The following is a 22,154-nucleotide window of genomic DNA, read 5'->3' as shown; positions in this document are numbered from 1 at the left end:
TGTCAAGCGCCGCTCTGTCCTAGCCAATCAAAAGAAAGATATTGATGAATCCCGCCTCTTTCAGTAGCCTTATTGGCCAATCAGACCACACCATGGAGCATCAATACGGAAAAAGGGGAGCCGGCCGGCCCAATGGTAGCGTCCTGGAGTGTAGGCTCCGCCTCCCGATTGACTGGCCTGCTCTGCAAGGCAAGTAGCGGCGGCGCTTCAAGGTGGGTGTTCATGTCTTGTCCGCGAAAGCCGGGCCTGGGCAGTGTGGCGTTGGGGGCGAGTGTGGTGTCTCCGTTGGCGCCGCCAGCTCTGCCTGGGTTTCCCCTCGGCTCAGTCAGGACCCGCGGCCTAGGTGTCCTTCAGGTGCAGCGGGGAGCCCGCTCTCAGGGCGCATGCGCCGCCCGCTGTACGCCCTCGGCCTCGATGGGGTGGGAGATCACTGGGAAGGTCGGAGAAGATGTCGGGTTGGGTCCCTGGAACTACAGTCAGTGGTCCAAAGGAGTGGGCCTGTTAGGGGGTCACAGGTCGTGGGAGGAGCACTTATGAGCTCCGACTGAATGCCGGGCTCTGGGCTCTGGGGTGCCCTTGGCATGTATGGGCTCCCTTTATTCCCAAGATCACCAGCCCCCAACCCACTTCATAGGTGAGAAGACGGAGGCCAGGTCACGTCACCTGCCCAAGGTCACGCGGCAGGCTGGTGGACAGTTCCAGGAGGGCCTTGAAGCTGGGGAAAGGAATGTGGTACCGAGGACTGACTGTTCAGGCCTTGAAGGGTTTCCAGCAGGGCAGGGCTGGGTTCCGATCCTCTGCGCACCTCCTTATCGTGTGACTTCCGAGGAGTCACTTTTTTTTCTTTTTTTTTTGAGACGAGGTCTCACTCTGTTGCCCAGATTGGAGGGCAATGGTGTGATCTGGGCTTACTGCAGCTTCTGCCTCCCGAGTTCAAACGATTCTCCTACCTCAACCTCCCGAGGAGCTGGGATTATAGGCGCCCGTCACCACGCCCGGCTAATTTTTTTTTTTTTTTGGTAGGGATCGGGTTCCACCATGTTGGCCAGGCTGGTCTTGAACTCCTCACCTCAGGTGATCCACCTGCCTCAGCCTCCCAAAGTGCTGGGATTATAGGCGTGAGCCACCACACCCAGCCGTGGCGAGTCACTCAACAAACTGAGCCCCAGCGCCTTATTGGTGCCTCCCTCGTGGAGTCCTTGTAAGGATAGGATGGCAGTGCATGTGACCCCCTGGGCATGGTGTCTGGGGTAGAGAGCTAGCAAAGTTAACTCTCAGTGCATGCTGGTAGGGGCTGGTAATGTTTTTGGTCAGCTTTGGGGAGGATGAAGGGAGGAGCAGAAAGATGAGAGACAGGATCTCTGGGAGGGAGAAAGGAAGGATGGATTTAAAAGGTTTCTTAGGTGAGGCAGAACTTGGAGTCCACAGAAACTGAATTGTAGCTCAGCTGAGCTGGATCAGGTGGAAAGCTGGGAGGCGCTGGGAACAGGAAAACCATCTGTGCCTCTGACAGCAATGGGGTATGAGTAGAGGGCAAAGTGACGCATGGGTCTCCAGTAGAGGCTTGGGATCCCTGCTGTGCCAGTCTCAGAAGAGGATGGTACTTGGGCACACCCTACTCTGCATCCCTGTTTATGCCCCCAGATGCGCTGCCTGACCATGCCCATGCTGCTGCGGGCCCTGGCCCAGGCTGCACATGCAGGTAGGACCAAGGAAGCCTTTGCTGGGGGTAGGGGAGCCCAGTCTCCTGGCATGAGGTCACGCCTCTCTTTTTGCAGGACCTCCTGGTGGCCGGACCCTCCACAGCAGTGCAGTGGCAGCCACTTACAGTGAGTACCTGGGTGGCCTCTAGCCTGGCTGGTCCTGCCAGAGGTGGGGAAGAGACCTGAGTTCCAGTCCTCGCTTTGGCAGGGGCGTTCTTCTCTGAGCCTGTTTCCACTCTTAAAATGATTATGATGAAGGAGACTCATTCCCAGGGACAGGGTCCATCATTGCCGGAGTTAGCACGTGTGATCTCAGAGCTCCCTGGTGTGATGGGGAGGGGGTTGCCAGGTGTGAGCCACGGGTACCTGTGCCAGTCCCTGGTGAAGGTAAAGGCTCAAGCCCCCCACTGCCCCCATTGATTCCTCTTTCAAGCCCTGTTGGGCAGGGGTGCCTCTGGGCTCAAATGGCCACTCAAGCACAGGGAGAGGTAGGCAAGGATGGGCTCAGGCCAGAGGCAGCCTCCAGGGTCCTTGCTGAGGCTGGGGAGAGGTGTGGTGAGTGTACGGCCCCTTTGGAGCCCAGCAATTGCACCTGGAGGTGAGGGCCAGGCCTCCTTTCCTGGAGACTCCAGGGAGACCGTGTGCGAGGCCCCTGCCACGGCCTCCCTGCCCGCCTCTCTGCAGAGTATGTGAACATGCAGGAGCCTAAGATGGACATGAAGTCAGTGACTAACCGGGCAGCCCGGACCCTGCTGTGGACTGAGCTCTTCCGAGGTGCGTCCTGGGCAGGAGGGGACAGGGCAAGTGCCAGCTGGGCACAGATGCATGGGGGAGGAGGGTGCCCCTGCCCACCAAACCCATGCTGCCCACAGGCCTGGGCATGACCCTGAGCTACCTGTTCCGGGAACCCGCCACCATCAACTACCCATTCGAGAAGGGCCCGCTGAGCCCTCGCTTCCGTGGGGAGCACGCACTGCGCCGGTACCCATCCGGGGAGGAGCGCTGCATTGCCTGCAAGCTCTGCGAGGCCGTCTGCCCCGCCCAGGTGAGCCCCCGCCCCAGCCGACCACCAGGCCAGCCCCTGCCACTGGGAGAGGGAGGCAGGCAGCCCTAGGCCCAAACCCTGGCCCCTGCTTGATGTGTGTCCCCAGGGAAGTCCCTTTCCCTCTCTGAGCCACTTCCCTCGTGAGTGGGAATGATGAGGTCTTGTTGCCGGAGCAGAGTCCGTGAGTTGGCAGAGTGCAGCTTCCAGCCCTGGGCAGGTGCCTGACACACACAGGTTCCCCCTTGGGGTCTGGCCAGGGGTGTGACCCCTGGGCCTGTGAGCCATGGGGTAGCACCTGAGGCCGTCAACGCCTCCCCGGATATAGCCGCCGTTTCCGGGGTCCTGCTTGTGTGCCTGTTGCAGCTTCCCTTCCCCAGTGGCTGCTCCCCTGAGGCTCGGCTTTCCGTTCTCTTGGTGGGTCTCGTGCTTACCAGCGGGGGCCAGGCCTGTCAGCACAGGAATATGACTCGGTCAGAGCTCTGGTCAGACCCCTGTGTGTGCCTGGCAGGAGCCCCGGCAGCCGCCATCGCTACTTCCTGTGTGCACAGCAACCCCTCCCAGTGTTCTGTGACTCGGGTGGCTCCTGTTCAAGTCCTAGTTTGTCCCCTGGAGCACTCCCAGGTCCTCCAGGCCATGAGCTGCGTCCCTGATGTCTCTACTCCAGCCACAGACTGGGAGCGCATAGGAGTGTCCCCAAACAGCAGTCACGATGGTCACGGCCGTGGCTTCCACATAGTGAGTGCTGTCCACAGACAGACCTGGCACTGTGCCACGTGTGTGACTCACAGCCTCTCCTGTAACCTCAACAACCAGTCGAGGAGGTAGAGGTTATTGTCCGCATCTTTGTAAGCACTAAAGGATGAGCCTGCCAGCCACAGGTCCCACTGTGAGTTGTGGGCACTACATTTCTGGGATGGGGGCATAGGAGAGTCCTTGCCAGACGCCTTCGAAGGTCCTCCCAGCCAGCCCCTCTCCCAGCGGGCTGCCCTTGAGTTAGAGCTGTGTTCCCCCACTTGCTGTGTAGCTTTGGGGAGTCCCTCAACCTCTCGGAACCTTGTTTTTCTCATCCATCAAATGGAGAGAAGTAGATTTAAGGCACAGGATTGCAACCAGCAGTGCTGGTGTTCTCGGCCACGTTGCAGGTTCAGTTCCAGAGCATTGGGGTAAAGTGAGTCACACAGATGTTTTGGTGTTCCAGTGCATTTAAAAGTTAGATTTAGACCGGGCACAGTGGATCATGCCTGTAATTCCAGCACTTTGAGAAGCCAAGGTGGTGGATCACTTGAGGTCAAGAGTTCGAGAGCATCCTGGCCAACATGGTGAAACCCCATCTCTACTAAAAATGCTAAAATTAGCCAGGCCTGGTGGCAGGTGCCTGTAATCTCAGCTACTTTGGAGGCTGAGGCACGATAATCACTTGAACCAGGAGGCAGGGGTTGCAGTGAGCCAAGATCGCAAAAAAAAAAAAAAAAAAAAAAAATTAGGCTGGGTGCGGTGGCTCACACCTGTAATCCCAGCACTTTGGGAGGCCAAGGCGGGCGGATCACAAGGTCAGGAATTCAAGACCAGCCTGGCCAACGTGGTGAAACCCCGTCTCTAGTAAAAATAACAAAAATTAGCCGGGCGTAGTGGTGCACACCTGTAGTCCCAGCTACTTGAGAGGCTGAAGCAGGAGAATTGCTTGAACCTGGGAGGCGGCGGTTGCGGCGAGCTATGATTGCACCACTGCACTTCATCCTGGGCCACAGAGTGAGACTTCATTTCAAAAAAAAAACAACAACAAAGAATTTACACTACTGTAGGCTGTGAAGTATCTAAAATACAATGTATATACCTTAATTAAAAATAGGGGCCAGGCACAGTGGCTCACACCTCTAGTCCCAGCACTTTGGGAGGTCAAGGTGAGTGGATTACTTGAACCCTGGAGTTTGAGACCAGCCTGGGCAACATGGCAAAACCCTGACTCAACAACAACAACAACAAATACAAAAAATCAGCCCCTGTATTCCCAGGTACTTGGGAGATTGAGGTGGGAGGATCGCTCGAGCCTGGGAGGTTGAGGCTGCAGTGCGCTATGAGCTGCATCACTGTACTCCAGCCGGGGTGACAGGGCGAGAGTCTGTCTCAAAAAGCCAAAAACAACAAAAAAAAACTTCATTCCTAAAAAGGGCTGACCCAGAGATAAGAAGCAAGCACGTGGTTGGTAAAATGACGTCAGTGAGCTTGCTTTATGCAGGGTTGCCCCAAACCTTCAGTTTGTAAAATTCACAATATCTGGAAAGCTCGGTGAGGTGAGGCGGGACTGTAAGCCAGCCCCCGTCGCAAGGTGAGACCCTCAGGGCAGGGGGCGCTCTACTGAACGCAGTGAACAGCCCCCTCGTGAGAGTGGGGTTCTTGGCAGATGACGCCAGCAGCTGACAAACAGGCAAAGCAGGCCAGGCGCGGTGGCTCACACTTGTAATCCCAGCACTTTGGGAGGCCAAGGCAAGTGGATCACGAGGTCAAGAGATCGAGACCATCCTGGCCAACATAGTGAAACCCTGTCTTGACTAAAAATACAAAAATGAGCTGGGTGTGGTGGTGCACACCTGTAGTCCCAGCTACTCAGGAGGCTGAGGCAGGAGAATTACTTGAACCGGGAAGGCTGAGGTTGCAGTGAGCCGAGATTGTGCTACTGCACTCTAGCCTGGCGACAGAGCGAGACTCTATCTCAAAAAAAGATAAAAAAAAAAAAAAATAGGCCGGGCGCGGTGGCTCAAGCCTGTAATCCCAGCACTTTGGGAGGCCGAGACGGGCGGATCACGAGGTCAGGAGATCGAGACCATCCTGGCTAACACGGTGAAACCCCGTCTCTACTAAAAAAATACAAAAAAAACTAGCCGGGCGAGGTGGCGGGTGCCTGTAGTCCCAGCTACTCGGGAGGCTGAGGCAGGAGAATGGCGTAAACCCGGGAGGCGGAGCTTGCAGTGAGCTGAGATCCGGACACTGCACTCCAGTCCGGGCGACAGAGCGAGACTCCGCCTCAAAAAAAAAATAAATAAATAAATAAATAAATAAAACCAGCATGGCAGAGACGCCAGCAGGGCACATGCTGAGGAGACAGGCGCCAACGGCAGAGGTGCAGGTCGGCCTCTTAACTGGAGTCCGGGAGGCCTCTGAGGGGAGAGGGCTTCTGGCGGACACCAAGGGTGGGGATGAGCGGTGACCGGGGTCCTGGGGGCTGGGATGTGACAGGGCAGCGCAGCAGTGTCTGCTGGCCCCTCCCATAGGCCATCACCATCGAGGCTGAGCCAAGAGCTGATGGCAGCCGCCGGACCACCCGCTATGACATCGACATGACCAAGTGTATCTACTGCGGCTTCTGCCAGGAGGCCTGCCCCGTGGATGCCATCGTCGAGGTGCGTGAGGCCCCTGGGCGGGAGGGGGCTGAGGCTCCTCAGCGGGGCCTAACCACTGTCCCTGTACCCCACCTGCAGGGCCCCAACTTTGAGTTCTCCACGGAGACGCATGAGGAGCTGCTGTACAACAAGGAGAAGCTGCTCAACAATGGGGACAAGTGGGAGGCCGAGATTGCCGCCAACATCCAGGCTGACTACCTGTACCGGTGACGCCCCACCGGCCACAACCCCTGCTGCCCAATAAAACTGCTCCACCCCCACGGCCTCTTGTCTTGACTCTGGTGGTCCAGGGTGGGGCCATCCCCAGCCTGCCTGAGGCCTGTGATGCCTCCAGCTGGACTAGGTAGCCACCTAGTCTTTATGCTCTCTGGGGTCCTGCTGCCCCAGCCCTGCCTTCCTGTGGACTCCAGGGCCCCACCAGGCCCTCATGGCTGGGCCACAGGCTGCAGCATCACTATCACCCTGCTTCTTCCTGGGTGTCTTCCCCAAGGCCCAGCAATGCCAGAGGTCACCACAGTCCTGCCGTTCCCACTGTCCCAGCTGTCCTGGCTGGGGCCTGGGCCTCCTGTCTCCCAAGAGCCATCCACTTCTAAGACCCTTAGGACTTGGAGCATCCCAAGGCCTCAGGCTGAAGAACAGCAAGTGGCAGAAACTCTGGCCGGGGCGTCCTTGCTGGGGGTAGGAGGAAGCCTGCTTGGGGTGACAGTCACGCAAGGGTGACACAGGCCCTGCTGGCCCTGAGCTGGCCTTGCCTCCAGCCACATCCTCTTTCTTCCCTTTGTTCCCCAGGCCAGGCTGCTGGTCCGGCAGCTGCTCACCAGTTCCTGCTTTGCAGGCCCAGTGACGTGGTGGGGTTCCCCCCAGGGTCACACACAAGCCCCTTGTCCACATAATGGCCAAAAGCAGCCCACTTTAACTTGTGCTAAGTACTGTGGAAGGATTTCACTTCATTTGCAGTGAGGAAACCAGCTCCGAGAGGTGAAGAGGCTTGCTCAGGGCCATGGAGCACACATCCCGTAATAAAACTCAGTTCACAGACCTTGAACCCCAGTCCCCCATCATTTCCAAAAGTGCTTTTTACAAAGCACTACTTTGTAAAAACCTGCTTCAAAAGAACAAGTTTCCTCGCCCAGTGAGTTTGGGAAATGTTCCAGCTGCTGTCTGCCTGCTGGCAGGTACTGCATGGTAGACATTCAAGGCTCTGAGAAGGCCTGCAGCAAAAAAACCAGCCTCTCCCAGCCCATTTCCAGGAAGCCTTTTCTCAGGTCTAACACCTGGGCCTCCTTCCTAGGCCAGGCATTGCCATCTAATGCCAAAGTGGCCGTGCCCCTGCTTGGCCCCACAGCCTGTGGCACTGGGGTGAGAAGTAACTGCAGGAGTCGAGGGGAAGCCTGGAGCCCAGGAAGTGTCCACAGGTCCGACTCACGGCTCATCTTGGCCACTGATGAAAACAGGCGCTCTTTCCAAAAACAAGGCAGGCGTAGGACTCCTGAATCCCTGCAGGTTTAGCTGTTCCCAGACATAACCGCCGTTAGAGCGCGGCATGGAGCCTGTAGCTGCGCACGGAGTACTTCTATTCCAAGCGGGTCAGACTTCCCAGCTCACCACTGGTTCTTTCCCTTAACCGTGGCTTCCCAGGCACTGCTCTGCTGAGACCCACTAGAGCTGTCTGGTTGTATCAGGCCCCGCCCCTGTCAGAACAGGCCTATGACCCCCAACAAGTCCCCCAATTTTCTGAGGAACCACAGCTGAGCTTGGCTGTGACTCCGTTTCCAGCCCGGCTCTGGGGCTCCATTTGTCCGCCCCTGCCGCAGCCCCTCAGGCCTTTGCTCACTGTGTGGGGCTTAGGCATTGCCAGAGCTGAAGGGCCCCTGGCCTCCAGTGGGAATGCCCCAGGCCTGTCCAAAGTGCAGGCAGCTGGATGGTCGTGAGTCCCAGCTTCCAGGCGCTAGGACCTGATGATGCCCCTGGTGCTGACCTGGAGCAAGGTCACAGTGACAACCCCGGCTGCAGCTGCCGGTGGAGCTGACAGCTGGCCTCTGGCCCAGGGTATCTCCCAGGGCCTGCTGGGTGCGGGGCCCTGGGCAGAACAAGGCAGCATGGCCTGGCCCTGTGTCCTGCTGCCAGTGAAGCAGGCCCGGAGTGGGGCAGCCACCCACCCAAGGGCCAGCGCAGGGCCTCTCCTGGGTGGTCAAGAGCAGGAAGGTGTAAGCACCGCCTTTCACTGCCGCGCACCCAAGGGAGGGGTCCCGGAGGTGGGAGAGCATCCTGGGGACCCCAGGCCCCTGAGCCTGCGAATGTTGGGGTCCCATCAGCCAGAGGCGCACAAGCCTCAAAGTGTAGAGGAGAGCAGGGTCTCATGCCCTATCCTGAGCTGGGCCTGAGCGGAACTGCCCCTGCATCAGGGCCAGCATAGACGCGTGCGGTTGGCACTGGTCCGTTATCCGCTCTGTTCTCCAGGTCTCCTCTCCGGGATTAAGCGCCCCACTGAGGACCCGTCCGCGAGGCCACAGCCTGGGCTCAGCCTCCCCCAGGCTTCCCGGACTCCGTTGGAGGCTCGGGCCGGGGGCGGGGCGTCCCTGGCCCCTCCCCGTCGCCCAGCCTGCCCGGAAAAGAGTGAGCTGCGCGGGGCCCCGGGCGGGCGGGAACGCAGCTCTGAGTCCCGTCCGGCGTGCGCGGAGTGGGGCAGCCAGCAGCCGAGCCGCGGCGCGCAGCCCACCCGGGTGAGTGCCCCCGCTGGGGTCTGCGGAGCCCCAGCTCTGCCTGCCTACCCTCTTCCCCCTGCCCCGGGGAGGGGATCTCGGCGCCCCACCCAGTTGGCTCCGTAAATGCAGCTCAGCCCCCCACCCCGCCTGGTGTCAGGCCTTGCGGGGGGCCACGGAGGATAGCCAAGGGAGGAGGAGAAGGATGGGGTGTTGGCCAACAGAGCCCAGCGTTCCTGGGCCTGGTGTGCGCGGAGCTTTCCCCACTGTATTCTTCCTGGGAGGGAGGGACCCATTCTACGGATGGGGAAGCTGAGGCCGCCCCGCTAGGAAGTGTCAGAGCTGGAGACCAGCTGGGTCTTTTGACTCCAGAGCCGACCCCGTTTGGAATGGAGGGGCCGCCAGACCCTCTCCTACTGCCTTCCCATCATCCGTAGGGGAGGGCAGGGGTGCAGAGAGACCTGGTGGGTTCCTGGAGGAGCCTTATGAGAGGCCAGGAAAGGGGCACAGGGTGAAGAGTGGGCTGGAGCCTAGACCCCAGGGCCGCAGGATGGAGGCATATTCATTTACACCATAAAAGTGGCTGGGTGACCCCTGGCTAGAGTGGGGACCAAGGGGGACAGCGGTAGGGGGTGAGCCAGTGGAGCCTCACGTGCCAGGTGCGGGGGTTGATCACGTCCCCACACCCCTCCCCCTGGGAAGTGCTGGAAGGAGCTGAGCATTGGCATAGTGGCTGTGGGAGCCCTGATGGCCCTGAGCCCGGGGTGCCCCCTCCCTGGATCCCCAGAGCTGACTCCCCACACTTCCTTATTTGGCCAGCACTGCCCCAGAGGGAGCCAGGTCAGACCGCAGCCCTCTTCCGAGCTCACCCTTGTGCTGAGCACGTAACATTGGACTTTACCTCTCCAAGTGTCAGTGGAGTCCTATATAAAACAAAGGTCCAGCGCCCCCTCCCCCAGGATTTCTCCCCCCAGGGTTAGTGTGAGGTCTTGTGGATGAAGGGATTCAGTCGGGGCTCTGGTTATTTTTGTCACCTCCCTAGATCCTGTCTCTGTCAGAGGTGCCACGTCTGGTTATTTTTGTCACCTCCCTAGATCCTGTCTCTGTCAGAGGTGCCACGTCCCATTCACCCAAAGAGGAAGTAGAGGCCCAGAGAGGGTGAGAGACTTGCCCAAGGTCACACAGCCAATCTCAGTCTGGGCCCCAAGTCCCTCTGCCCTGTGGCCGGGCCTGGTCCTTAGGGATGGAACCCAGCTCCCCGCTGCCCCCTACCCCGCGGGCAGCCTTGGGCCTTTCACTCAGTGTTCCCTCATTCCCTCTTTCTCTCCTTTCCCAGGCTGGGGCTGGGGCTGCGGTTCCCTAATTAGAGTTAAGTAAACCAGACCCAGGGGAGGAAGTGACTGGCTGGGCAGGCCCTGGCCAGCCCAGCAGCAGGCGGGGCCCTGACCAGGCCTGTCCCCTCCCCCTAATTTTTGAGCTGAGGAACTGAGTCCCACAGAGGGGCGCTGGGCCCTGAGAGCAGTGGCTTTGGAGCTGGAGGGGCCCAGCATCCACAGGGCCAGGGCGGGTTGGAGGTGGCCTGGCACCCGCCCTCAGCCTGCATCGGCTTTGAGCAAGGCCCCGGGCCCTTCCCCGCCATTCTACAGTTTCACTTTTGTTGGTTTCAACACCTGGTAGGCTGCGGCTGCTGCCAGGCGGCCCGGGCCTCAGGGGACGGCCCCCTCCCAGCAGCAGTGCTCCCTGGCCAGTCCCAGGGTACCCACTGGAGATGCCCACCCCCGCCGCTCAGCACATGCAGCCCCACAGGGAGCAGGGAGGGCTCCAGCCACCCCCGGGGCAGCCCTGGGCCTAAGTACCTGGGCCAGTGGGATCCTGTCTAGGGTGAGGGCAGCCTGAGAGAGGGAGGCCAGAGTGAAGGTGGGGGTGGAGCCGGTGTCATTGGGAGATGCTGGAGGTAGGGGCGGGGGTCCCTGTGGGCAGAGCAAGCCAGGAGAGAGCTTGAGGTCGGCCCTAGAGTGGGCTTTGGGGTCTCCCAGTCCCACTGCTTACTTCCTGCGTGACCTCAGCACCGCACCAAGCCTGCCCAGGCCTCAGTTTCCCCCTCTGTCAGGTGGGGGTGGTAGCAGCAGCTTCCAGGATTCAGTGAGTGAAGGTGCGCAGATGCCCGTGGTTGGGAACCGTCTGTGGTCCGCCCCTGACTGGCCCCCATCCGTGTCCACCCACAGGACCATGGGCTCCATGTTCCGGAGCGAGGAGGTGGCCCTGGTCCAGCTCTTTCTGCCCACAGCTGCTGCCTACACCTGCGTGAGTCGGCTGGGCGAGCTGGGCCTCGTGGAGTTCAGAGACGTGAGTTGGGTGGACAGGCGTGGGAAGGGGGCTACTGCCGAGGTTAGCCCGCAGGCCGATGCAGGATGGGGACTGCCCCCCCATAGGGCCCTGGCCCTGTTTGAACCTCAGCGGCCCCTGCCGTGGGCGCTGCTCATGGGAAGGCCGTGACTGAGGCCCCTGAGCGGGCTCCTCCCCATGCCCTCCCAGCGTGTGGGGTCTGGTCTGTGCTCTGATCAGCCTCTTGTGGCTCCCAGGGCGCTCAGCACCTTTCTGGAGGAGGCAGCTGAGGCCTGAGGAGAGTCAGGCCTGGGCTCTAGGCTGAGAAGCTCCCTGACCCCCTTCCTGAGACACTGACCCCTCTGTGTGGCACACACAGCTCAACGCCTCGGTGAGCGCCTTCCAGAGACGCTTTGTGGTTGATGTTCGGCGCTGCGAGGAGCTGGAGAAGACCTTCAGTGAGTTGGTCCCAGGCATACATTCCAGGCAGGCTTCCTGGAGGAGGCATGGGCCAAGTTTGATCTGAAAGGAAGAGTCTGGGTTTGCCAGGTGGAAGGCAGAGAAAGGAGGTACAGAGCAGGGCCCTGCATGGCCAAGACAGAGCAGCTGAGATGTGTGAAGTGTGCTTGGGAAGGTGGCTGCCTTGTGTGGGCTGAGCAGAGGGCCTAGGGCAGGGCTGGCTGGGGAGGCCTTGAATGCAGCGTAAGAGCCCAGGACTTCGTTCTGTGGGCACCGGGGAGCCACAGGGATTTCTAAGCAGAGAAGAGGCACAGACAGAGCTTTCTCCTCTGCAGCTGGGCTGGGGTGGGTGGACCCAGGATCTAGGGTTGGATGCCCCCAAGGAGCATGCAAAAGGGACCCCTGCCCTGGGCAGCCACTCTCAGGAAGAGCTTGTGGAGCACCAAGGCTGGGACATGGAGCAGGCTGGGTTTTGTGTTTGCTGTTGCAGTTTATAGCTTTTCAACAATCAGGCAGACACAGGACTCATGCCAGCTCCGGTCCCAAGCGCTGCAGCGCGAGGGCCAGCCTGTGGGGAGACCTCAGGTCCTCTGCCTAGCAGTGGGGAGGGAGAGCAAGCCCAGACCTGAGCTCAGAGGAAGGGGAGCACAGCTTCTGGATGGAGATTTGGCCAGGATTTTCCGGCCGCCTCTGCCTGGTGAATCTAGCAGCTGGTGGCCGATGGAGTTTGGGGCAGCAGGTGGGGTCCTCAGCTGTTGAGACAACCTCGACTGCACCCCACTCCTGTTCCTCTGCGCCCAGCCTTCCTGCAGGAGGAGGTGCGGCGGGCTGGGCTGGTTCTGCTCCCGCCTGAGGGGAGGCTGCCGGCACCCCCACCCCGGGACCTGCTGCGCATCCAGGAGGAGACAGAGCGCCTGGCCCAGGAGTTGCGGGATGTGCGGGGCAACCAGCAGGCCCTGCGGGCCCAGCTGCACCAGCTGCAGCTCCACGCCGCCGTGCTGGGCCAGGGCCATGGACCCCAGGTCAGCTCCAGCCCAGGCAGGAGACTGGGAGGCTGGGGAGGGGCTGTCCGGCCCAGGGCTCATGGTGCTTCTGGGCTTCTAGCTGGCAGCTGCCCACACAGATGGGACGTCAGAGAGGATGCCCCTGCTACAGGCTCCCGGGGGGCCGCACCAGGACCTGAGGGTCAAGTGAGTGAGGGTTGGCCTCTTGTCCTTTCTGGCCAGCCCAGAACCCCTGGCCAGTTGCTGGGCTGGGCCAGGCTGAGCTCCAACTCCTTGTCCAGTGCCCTCCCCTCTGTTCCTGCTCTCAGGCTGCCCCCACCTCCTCCTTCAGGCCCGGAACTTCCCACAGTCCCAAGCCCTGGCCCTGGGGGGTCCTCCTCTTCTGGCCCTGCCCAGGAGGCCTCCTGCCTTCCACTGTGGGCAGGGCCAGTGGGCCCAATTGCCCGATTACCCATGCTGGTCAGGGTCCTGCCCGGAGGGCCTGGTGGGGGAGGCAGGGCGGGAGGTTGGAGCAGCCCTGCCCAGCCCTGTGGCCGCCAGCTTTGTGGCAGGTGCCGTGGAGCCCCACAAGGCCCCTGCCCTAGAGCGCCTGCTCTGGAGGGCCTGCCGCGGCTTCCTCATCGCCAGCTTCAGGGAGCTGGAGCAGCCGCTGGAGCACCCCGTGACGGTGAGCAGCTGGCCCTGGGCTGGGGGGTCCTGGGCAGAGCGAGACTCCAGAATCAACTGAGCCTGCTCTGCAGGGCGAGCCCGCTACGTGGATGACCTTCCTCATCTCCTACTGGGGCGAGCAGATCGGACAGAAGATCCGCAAGATCACGGACTGGTGAGTCACTGGGAACACCCGCCCCACCGCCCCGCTCCGCAGGCCCCTGCTGTCACCTCCCAGCCCGCCCTGTCACGACTCCTCCCCATGAACTCCCTTCAGACTCAGAGTCTCATAGCCGGGACCCTCAGGCCCCTCAGGCCTCTCACGCAGCACAACCTCCCTCCAGCTTCCACTGCCACGTCTTCCCGTTTCTGGAGCAGGAGGAGGCCCGCCGCGGAGCTCTGCGGCAGCTGCAGCAGCAGAGCCAGGAGCTGCAGGAGGTGGGTGCCCTGGCCTGGCCTCCCAGAGGTGGATGCAGGAGGTGGGTGCTCCCAGCCCAGCCACCCCACCTGCCCGCCCAGCCCCCGCTGACTGCCCACTCTGGCGCAGGTCCTGGGGGAGACAGAGCGGTTCCTGAGCCAGGTGCTGGGCCGGGTGCTGCAGCTGCTACCGCCGGGGCAGGTGCAGGTCCACAAGATGAAGGCTGTGTACCTGGCCCTGAACCAGTGCAGTGTGAGCACTACACACAAGTGCCTCATTGCCGAGGCCTGGTGCTCTGTGAGAGACCTGCCTGCCCTGCAGGAGGCCCTTCGGGACAGCTCGGTGAGCATGAAGCCTGAGACCTCACCCTCTCCCCACCCGCCCCTCTGACCAGGCCGGGGCATTTCTGCCTTACTTCCAGCCCCCGGCTCCCTGCACCTGGGCTTTGCCCAGGGGCTCCTTCTCCTCCCAGCCTCCTCCACAGCCCACCTCTTCCAGGGAGTCTGCTCTGTTGGCCCTGGCCCAGCAAGCCCTACCCTAACTTTCCTGAGTCCCTGGAGGCTGATGGGGTAGTTTTAGTCAGAAGCCTCATTCCAATTCAGGCCCTCCTGTGACCTTAGGCCTGCTTATGGTCTGTGGAACCGGTGTGATGCCCCTGCCCCCGGGGGTCACCCACCGCGCACAGCAGGTGCTTGCGAGTGAGGCTGGGCTCCTTCTCCTGGGCCGTCCCTAGGGGGCAGCACGCTTACCTTTCCCAAGCAATTGCCAGTCCATATGGTGTCTTTGGGCCCCCACCAGGGCATAGCAGGGCTGATCATCTCACTTCAGAGAGAGGGGAAGGGGCTGCTCAGTGAGCCCCCACCGGGCTCTGCATCTCCAGCTGGGCCTGGCTGGGGGTCCCAGGGTCCCCGAAGGCCCCTGTCACCAGCCTGGTCTGTCTCTGTCCTGGCGTCCAGACGGAGGAGGGAGTGAGTGCCGTGGCTCACCGAATCCCCTGCCGGGACATGCCCCCCACGCTTATCCGCACCAACCGCTTCACAGCCAGCTTCCAGGGCATCGTGGACGCCTACGGCGTGGGCCGCTACCAGGAGGTCAACCCCGGTGAGAGCCACGGCGCCCTTACCCGGTCCTGGGAGGCTCAGCTGCCCCACTGGATGGGTGTGAGCCTGAGGGGGAGGTATCTCCATCCTGGGCCCGACCTGCCCTCCTGGGATGAGGAGCACACATCCCATCACTCTCGAGAGGCTGTTGGGCTCTGTAGCCAGTGTGAGGCTTTGTGTCGGCTCCCAGCCAACTCCTCCTTGTTGAGTTTACAAGGGAGCCGCACGGGCTTGTGCAAAGAACAGAGGCTGTGCGGTGGACATGGCCAGGTTGGAAGCCCATCTCGCCTACTTTGATATGTTTCTTAGCTTCTCTGAGCCTCAGCTGCCTCACCTGCAAAATGGAAATAATAGCGCAAACCTCAGAGGAAAGTCAGGAAGCTTAGTGACCATTGGAGACTGCAAGCTAGAGCCGGGGGCAGCCTGTGATGTGCTTGGTTTGGTCACACGGTTTTGTTTGTTGTTTGTTTGTTTGTTTTCTGAGATGGAGTCTCGTTCTGTCGCCCAGGCTGGAGTGCAGTGGTGTGATCTCGGCTCACTGCAACCTCTGCCTCCCAGGTTCAAGCCATTCTCCTGCCTCAGCCTCCCGAGTAGCTGGGACTACAGGTGCCCATCGCCACGTCCAACTAATTTTTGTTCTTTTAGTGGAGACGGGGTTTCGCCATGTTGGCCAGACTGTCTCGAACTCCTGACCTCAAGTGATCCGCCCACCTCAGCCTCCCAAAGTGCTGGGATTATAGGCGTGAGCCACCACTCCTGGCTACACAGTGTTTTTTGGTTTTTTGGTTTGTTTTTTTTCCCGAGATGGAGTCTTGCTCTGTTGCCCAGGCTGGGGTTCGGTGGCATGATCTCGGCTCACTGCAATCTCCGCCTCCCAGGTTCTAGTGATTCTCCTGCCTCAGCCTCCAGAGTAGTTGGGCAGGCGTGTGCCACCACACCCGGCTAATTTTTGTATTTTTGGTACAGACGGGCTTTCACCGTGTTGACCAGGCTGGTCACAAACTCCTGAGCTCGTGATCCGCCCACCTCAGCCTCCCAAAGTGCTGGGATTATAGGTGTGAGCCACCACACCTGGCCCTACACAGTGTTTTTATAAAAGTTTGCATTAATGCAGTCTTAGGTCAAGCTGTCCCTGAGACGGACATTCTGGAGTAAGCGGTAGGTTAAGGGAGATGCTCCCAGTAGAAACCAGTCAGGGATGAGGGCAGGGGTTGGGGGAGCTCTAGTGCTTTCCCTCCACATCCTCCTCCCCATTGGGAGTCCTGAGGCCTGCAGTGCCTGCTCTGTTGTCCAGCTGTGTCCTCCCCCTCAGGACGCCACTCCCCAACACAGTGGGCCAGCTGCAGTGTGACTGGTGCTGTCAGATAAGTGGAGGGGCCCAGTATCCCCCAGTGCCACTGAGTGGGGGCCCGGCCCATAGCATGGGTGTGACGTAGTGGAGCCCCTATTGGGAGGGGTCTTGGACACAGGCCAGGGAGGGGCCCTGCCTCACACAGTGGGCAAGAGTCAGGGTGCTTGGGCCTGCATGGTGGCACAGGCAGGGCGTGAGTCTGAGGCTCTGTGAACCCAGACCAGGGCTGTGTGGTCCTGGGAGGCTTGCTGCTCCTGCAGGGCCGGAGTCCTGGGGCTGGATCTGCGCCCCACTCGGATTCCCCTGCACATGGACAGAGGCTGGTGCAGCTAGAGCATCGCCCGGAGGCCCATGGCGGATAGAATGCTGCCAGCTCAAAGCACCAGCCTTTGGGGCAACGTGTTTGCCAGGGAAGCTGTAACAAAGTGTCACAGGCTGGTGGCTTAAGGGGCAGACACAGTTCCCACAGTCCTGGAGGCTAGAAGTCCAAGACCAAGGTGTCCGCAGGGGCCGGGCGCACTGGCTCATGCCTGTAATCTCAGCACTTTGGGAGGCTGTGGTGGAAGGAGGATCGCTGGAGTCCTGGAGTCCAGGAGTTCGAGACCAGTCTGGGCAACATAGTGAGACCTTGTATCTTAACAAAATAAAAGATAATGAGGTGTTGTCGGCAGGAGTGGCTCCTTCTGCAGCTGTCCGGGAGGATCCCTTCCTGGCCTCTCTCCTGGGCTTGGAGCGGCCGTCCTCATCTTCACGTGCTGTTCTCCTTCCGTGTGGGTCCAAATGTTCCTTTTCGTAAGGACACTGGGCACACTGGATTAGGGCCCACTGTAATGGCCTCATCTTAACCCAGTGACCTCTGTAAGGACCCTGTCTCCAAAGAAGGTCACATCCGGAGTTCCCGGGGGTTGGTACTCCAGTGTACCTTTTTTGGGGTCACAATACAGCCCCTGACAGGATGTGCATGTTGGGGTCCTCCTGCCTCCCATGAGGACTTGTTCCTGTTTTACTGATGGGAAGTCGAGATTTCAGGGCTGGAGCGACCAGCTTGGCCTCCTGGAACTTGCCATGTGCCAGCTGGGGCACCTGTGGCTCCCTGTCCTCTCTGGCTTCTGTGTGGGGCTCTGGGGACAGCAACAGCTGAAGCTGCTAACCTCCTGTGGCTCCAGCAGCTGGCCGGTGCTGCCCGCGGAGACCTTATGAAGTGGCCTGGTATTACTTCCATTTTACAGATGGGGAAACGGAGGCTCAGAGAGGTTAAGTGACTGGGCCTGAGTCACACAGCTCCTAAGTGGTGGGTTCTTTTTTTTTTTGGGAGACAGGATCTCACTCTGTCGCCCAGGCTGGAGTGCAGAGGTGCGAGCTTGGCTCACTGCAACCTCCGCCTCCTGGGTTCAAATGATTCTCCTGCCTCAACCTCCTGAGTAGCTGGGATTATGGGCACCTGCCACCATGCCCAGCTAATTTTTCTGTTTTTAGTAGAGACAGGGTTTCACCATGTTGGCCAGGCTGGTCTCGAACTCCTGACCTCAGGTGATCCTCCCCCCCGTCTTGGCCTCCCAGAGTACTAGGATTATAGGCATGAGCCACCGTGCCCGGCTGCTAAGTGGTGGGTTCTTGACTGCAAGCCAGCAGGGTCTCTGTGGCATCTTGGGCCGGGAGACGGATGCTGGTGTGTTTGGGGGTTCCCAGCTCACCCACCACGCCCTCTGCCCACAGCTCCCTATACCATCATCACCTTCCCCTTCCTGTTTGCTGTGATGTTTGGGGATGTGGGCCATGGACTGCTCATGTTCCTCTTCGCCCTGGCCATGGTGCTTGCGGAGAACCGGCCGGCAGTGAAGGCCGCACAGAATGAGGTGAGGGGCCGGGCTGGGGTCCTGATGAGGGTAGTGGGGCCAGGCAGCCCCTCACCACACTGCTGCCCCCCCAGATCTGGCAGACTTTCTTCAGGGGCCGCTACCTGCTCCTGCTCATGGGCCTGTTCTCCATCTACACCGGCTTCATCTACAACGAGTGCTTCAGTCGCGCCACCAGCATCTTCCCCTCGGGCTGGAGTGTGGCCGCCATGGCCAACCAGTCTGGCTGGAGGTAAGGCCCGGGCCCCAGCCTGGCCGGGGGCCCCGCAGCCCCCACAGCCCTGACCGCCCTGCCCTCTGTTGCCACAGTGATGCATTCCTGGCTCAGCATGCGATGCTTACCCTGGATCCCAACGTCACCGGTGTCTTCCTGGGACCCTACCCCTTTGGCATCGACCCTGTGAGTCCTGGGATGGAGTGTCCGTGGGTGGTGAAGGCAGCTGGGAGTGGGGGCTGGGGCTTCCCTTGGTTTAGCCCTCCTGCAGTGCTGTCACGGAGCACTTCTGTGTGCCAGGCCCTTTCCTCAGCTCCAGAGGCAGACAAGGCTCCTGCCCTGCAGGGCCTGCATCACAGTCTCCTGAGTGTGCAGAGGCAAAGCCAGACCGGACAGGAACCAGTCTGCAGCTTGCACTGTGCTAAGCACTGTTCCCAACCCTCTGTGGAAGTGATTTTCTTTTTTTTTCCTTTTTTTTTTTTTTGGATATGGAGTTTCATTCTGTCACCCAGGCTGGAGTGCAGTGGTGCGATCTCGGCTCACTGCAACCTCCATCTCCCGGCTTCAAGCGATTCCCCTGTCTCAGCCTCCTGAGTAGCTGGGATACAGGCACCTGCCATCATGCCCGCCTAATTTCTGTATTTTTAGTAGAGACAGGGTTTCACCGTGTTGGCCAGGCTGGTCTCGAACTCCTGACCTCATGTGATCCACTTGCTTCCGCCTTTCAAAGTGCTGGGATTACAGGTGTGAGCCACCGTGCCTGGCCTGATTTTCTGTTTGAACCTCATAACAACCCCGTGGGCCGCATGTTAACTGTGTCCTCACCTGAAGAAGAGACTGAGGCACAGAGGCCATCCATGCCCCAGGTCACCCAGGCTGGAGCCATGGCAGCTGGCCCGTCTGTGCTCTGTTGCCCCTCGGTGGGTGGGTGATGGATGAGGCTGCAGGCTCCGAGGGGGAAAACAGGGTGATGAGAGAGAGGGACTCGGGTCGGGGACTTCCTGGCAGTGCTGGCCAGGGAGCCCCTGAGTCCAGCCCGCCCCTGCTGCCACCTTAGGTCTGGAGCCTGGCTGCCAACCACTTGAGCTTCCTCAATTCCTTCAAGATGAAGATGTCCGTCATCCTGGGAGTCGTGCACATGGCCTTTGGGGTGGTCCTTGGAGTCTTCAACCACGTGTGAGGGCCAAAGCTGCCCGGGGGATGGGAGGCTGGCAGGCCAGAGTGGGCCCCAGTGACCACGCCTCCCTCCTACCTGCCAGGCACTTTGGCCAGAAGCACCGGCTGCTGCTGGAGACGCTGCCGGAGCTCACCTTCCTGCTGGGGCTCTTCGGTTACCTCGTCTTCCTAGTCATCTACAAGTGGCTGTGTGTCTCGGCTGCCAGCGCCGCCTCGGCCCCCAGCATCCTCATCCACTTCATCAACATGTTCCTCTTCTCCCACAGCCCCACCAACCGGCCGCTCTACCCCCGGCAGGTGTGCTGTGGCTGGGGGGCCCAGCTCACACAGCCTCATGGGGATCCCATGGTCACTCGGCCACTGGGAGCTGCAGGATCCTCGTCCAAGAAACGGGGATGCAGGCCCCGGGCTGTGCAGACAGGGCTGTCAGAGGTGATGGTGTGCATCTTTAGCAGGTGGCACAAGTGGAGCTGGGAACCTGGGGTCCCTTCCCTCAGGAGTCCTTATGGAGCCAAATCCTCACTCAGTGAGGGCACGGAGCCCCCGGGGGCCCTGAAGGGAGGAGCGGCCACAGACTCTGGGCCCTGTGACTGCTGTGATTCAAGTTCCTGTGCAGGTGTGCACAGCAGGGGTGCCCTGACTCTCGCCCTCTCCCTGGCAGGAGGTGGTCCAGGCCACGCTGGTGGTCCTGGCCTTGGCCATGGTGCCCGTCCTGCTGCTAGGCACACCCCTGCACCTGCTGCGCCGCCACCGCCCCCACCTGCGGAGGAGGCCCGCTGGCCGACAGGTGGGACCGGGCCTCAGGTGTAGGGGGCTGCTTGGGAGGAGAGGCCACTGTCCGGTGTGTAGCTGACTCCCCACTTCCTCACAGGCTCCTAAGTGGCCAGGAGCAGGCCTGGTGGGTGGCGGGGGCCCTCCTGAGGCTGGAGCGCTGCCAACACTGCCTGCTCGTTCCCCAGGAGGAAGACAAGGCTGGGTTGCTGGACCTGCCTGATGCATCTGTGAATGGCTGGAGCTCCGATGAGGAAAAGGCAGGGGGCCTGGATGATGAAGAGGAGGCTGAGGTGGGTGCAGTGCCTTCCTGGGGGTGGGACGGGTGAGGCCCCGCTGGCCCTCACTGCACCCACCCTGCAGCTCGTCCCCTCCGAGGTGCTCATGCACCAGGCCATCCACACCATCGAGTTCTGCCTGGGCTGCGTCTCCAATACCGCATCCTACCTGCGCCTGTGGGCCCTGAGCCTGGCCCATGCCCGTGAGTGACCTGGCCACCAATGGCCAGCCCCGGCTCCTGGCTTCTCACTTACGGCTGCTGGCTGGGCAGGTTTCTTCTCTCTGGGCCTCAGTTTCCCCTCTGTAAAGTGGGACTGTCCAAGGAGGTCCCTCGCTGGCTCCCCGTGCAGGGAGGGCTTCAGGCTGTGGCAGGTAGATCGGGGGCTGGCAGGCCCCCACTTGCCATTGGCCCCCACTGTCTCCTCCTTTGCTCGCAGAGCTGTCCGAGGTTCTGTGGGCCATGGTGATGAGCATTGGCCTGGGCCTGAGCCGGGAGGTTGGCGTGGCGGCTGTGGTGCTGGTCCCCATCTTTGCCGCCTTTGCTGTGATGACCGTGGCCATCCTGCTGGTGATGGAAGGGCTCTCGGCCTTCCTGCACGCCCTGCGGCTGCACTGGTGAGCAACCACCCCGTGGCCTGGGCTGCTCAAGGCGGGAGTTCCCCTGACCAACCCCTCCTCTTCTCACCCCCAGGGTGGAATTCCAGAACAAGTTCTACTCCGGCACAGGCTACAAGCTGAGTCCCTTCACCTTCGCTGCCACAGATGACTAGGGCCCACTGCAGGTCCTGCCAGACCTCCATCCTGACCTCTGAGGCAGGAGAGGAATAAAGAGGGTCCGCCCTGGGGAGTGATGTCTCGTCTCTCTTCCCTCCTTTCTAGCTGAGGCAGGTGGCGGGGGTAGAAGACATGGTGTAGGATCTGGGACCTCAAAAAGTCGAGGCCAGGACCTGCAGATCTGCAATGTCAGACTCTTGGGGTGAAAAGGGGCAGAGAAGGGCCAAGGAGGGATGTTTCCAGCACAATCTAACTTGGAGTGAGCAAATGTCTTCCCAGGCCGGGTTAGGGGAGTGAGCTCCCCATCCTTGGAGGTGTGCAACTGGCTGTGAGCGGGTGTTTGGGTTACTCTCTGTTGGGAGTGGTGCCAATATCCATGCCCTGGTGCTGGGCCTCAGGGGGCTGGAAGTACAGAGCAGTCTGGGGCACCTGAGTACCGGTCAGTGCTCCATGCAGGGCTGTGGTGTCACACGCCCAAGGCCACATGCCTGCCAGGAAGGGCAGAGGCTGTCCCGAGCAGCAGACATTACCCAGGGCCCCGGGGGTCAGAACAGGGGCTGAGCCTGACTCCCAGCCCAGCCTCCCCTCACCTGAGGCTACAGTCTTCCTGACCCCTCCCAGGTGGTCCTTCCTGCGTTGCTGGCAGGATGGGGGTGGCTTTCTGCAGTGTCCTCTGGCCTGGGTCCCACTCCTGCTGGGAGGCAGAGCCAGTGCTTCTCAGAAGCCAACAAGCTGCAAAGTGGTTCTTCCCACAGCTGTGGCTGTGGCCAGCTGCTGGGAGGAGCCTGTCCATTGGCTCCTGGACTGCCTTGCTCAGGACCTCTGGAGGCCAGGGGTGGTATCAGGGCCTCTGAGGTAATTCTACATGCCGAGCAGACTCAGCTTAGAGAAACGGTGTCACGGTGGAGGACGGCCGATGGGGTCACACGCT

At 60.7% G+C, this 22,154-nt stretch overlaps 2 protein-coding genes across 14 annotated transcripts; both read left to right on the top strand.

The window, feature by feature from the left end:
- The first annotated feature begins 96 nt into the window (after nt 1-96).
- NDUFS8 (NADH:ubiquinone oxidoreductase core subunit S8) lies at nt 97-6,408 on the top strand. 8 transcript variants are annotated; one of them, XM_033206415.1, is made up of 7 exons: nt 97-212; nt 1,645-1,702; nt 1,779-1,829; nt 2,388-2,477; nt 2,576-2,748; nt 6,018-6,146; nt 6,225-6,408. In XM_033206415.1, exons 2-7 carry the CDS (start codon nt 1,645-1,647, stop codon nt 6,354-6,356), a joined length of 633 nt encoding a protein of 210 aa, XP_033062306.1. In that variant the 5' UTR covers nt 97-212; the 3' UTR covers nt 6,357-6,408. The 8 variants fall into 8 exon arrangements, with proteins under 8 accessions (XP_033062306.1, XP_033062308.1, XP_033062309.1 ...); XM_033206412.1 differs by lacking the exon at nt 97-212 and adding an exon at nt 216-354; XM_033206414.1 differs by lacking the exon at nt 97-212 and adding an exon at nt 360-438.
- Nucleotides 6,409-8,725: 2,317 nt separating this feature from the next.
- TCIRG1 (T cell immune regulator 1, ATPase H+ transporting V0 subunit a3) lies at nt 8,726-21,296 on the top strand. Of its 6 annotated transcripts, none has more exons than XM_033206400.1 (21): nt 8,735-8,869; nt 9,943-10,006; nt 11,074-11,194; nt 11,553-11,631; nt 12,434-12,654; nt 12,737-12,822; nt 13,177-13,303; nt 13,377-13,459; nt 13,629-13,722; nt 13,832-14,044; nt 14,659-14,803; nt 17,870-18,009; nt 18,084-18,241; nt 18,319-18,409; nt 19,281-19,399; nt 19,483-19,696; nt 20,061-20,240; nt 20,359-20,463; nt 20,534-20,651; nt 20,887-21,064; nt 21,141-21,296. In XM_033206400.1, exons 3-21 carry the CDS (start codon nt 11,078-11,080, stop codon nt 21,217-21,219), a joined length of 2,547 nt encoding a protein of 848 aa, XP_033062291.1. In that variant the 5' UTR covers nt 8,735-8,869; nt 9,943-10,006; nt 11,074-11,077; the 3' UTR covers nt 21,220-21,296. The 6 variants fall into 6 exon arrangements, with proteins under 6 accessions (XP_033062293.1, XP_033062291.1, XP_033062294.1 ...); XM_033206403.1 differs by having other exon boundaries at nt 8,736-8,869; nt 20,061-20,186; XM_033206401.1 differs by lacking the exon at nt 8,735-8,869 and adding an exon at nt 8,879-8,970.
- The last annotated feature ends 858 nt before the right edge of the window (nt 21,297-22,154 follow it).

This window comes from Trachypithecus francoisi, unplaced genomic scaffold (assembly GCF_009764315.1).
Source record: "Trachypithecus francoisi isolate TF-2019V2 unplaced genomic scaffold, Tfra_2.0 Lachesis_group8, whole genome shotgun sequence".
Taxonomy (NCBI): Eukaryota; Metazoa; Chordata; class Mammalia; order Primates; family Cercopithecidae; genus Trachypithecus; species Trachypithecus francoisi.
The sequence above is the reverse complement of the archived record's forward strand: the minus strand, read 5'-3'. Positions and strand labels throughout refer to the sequence as shown.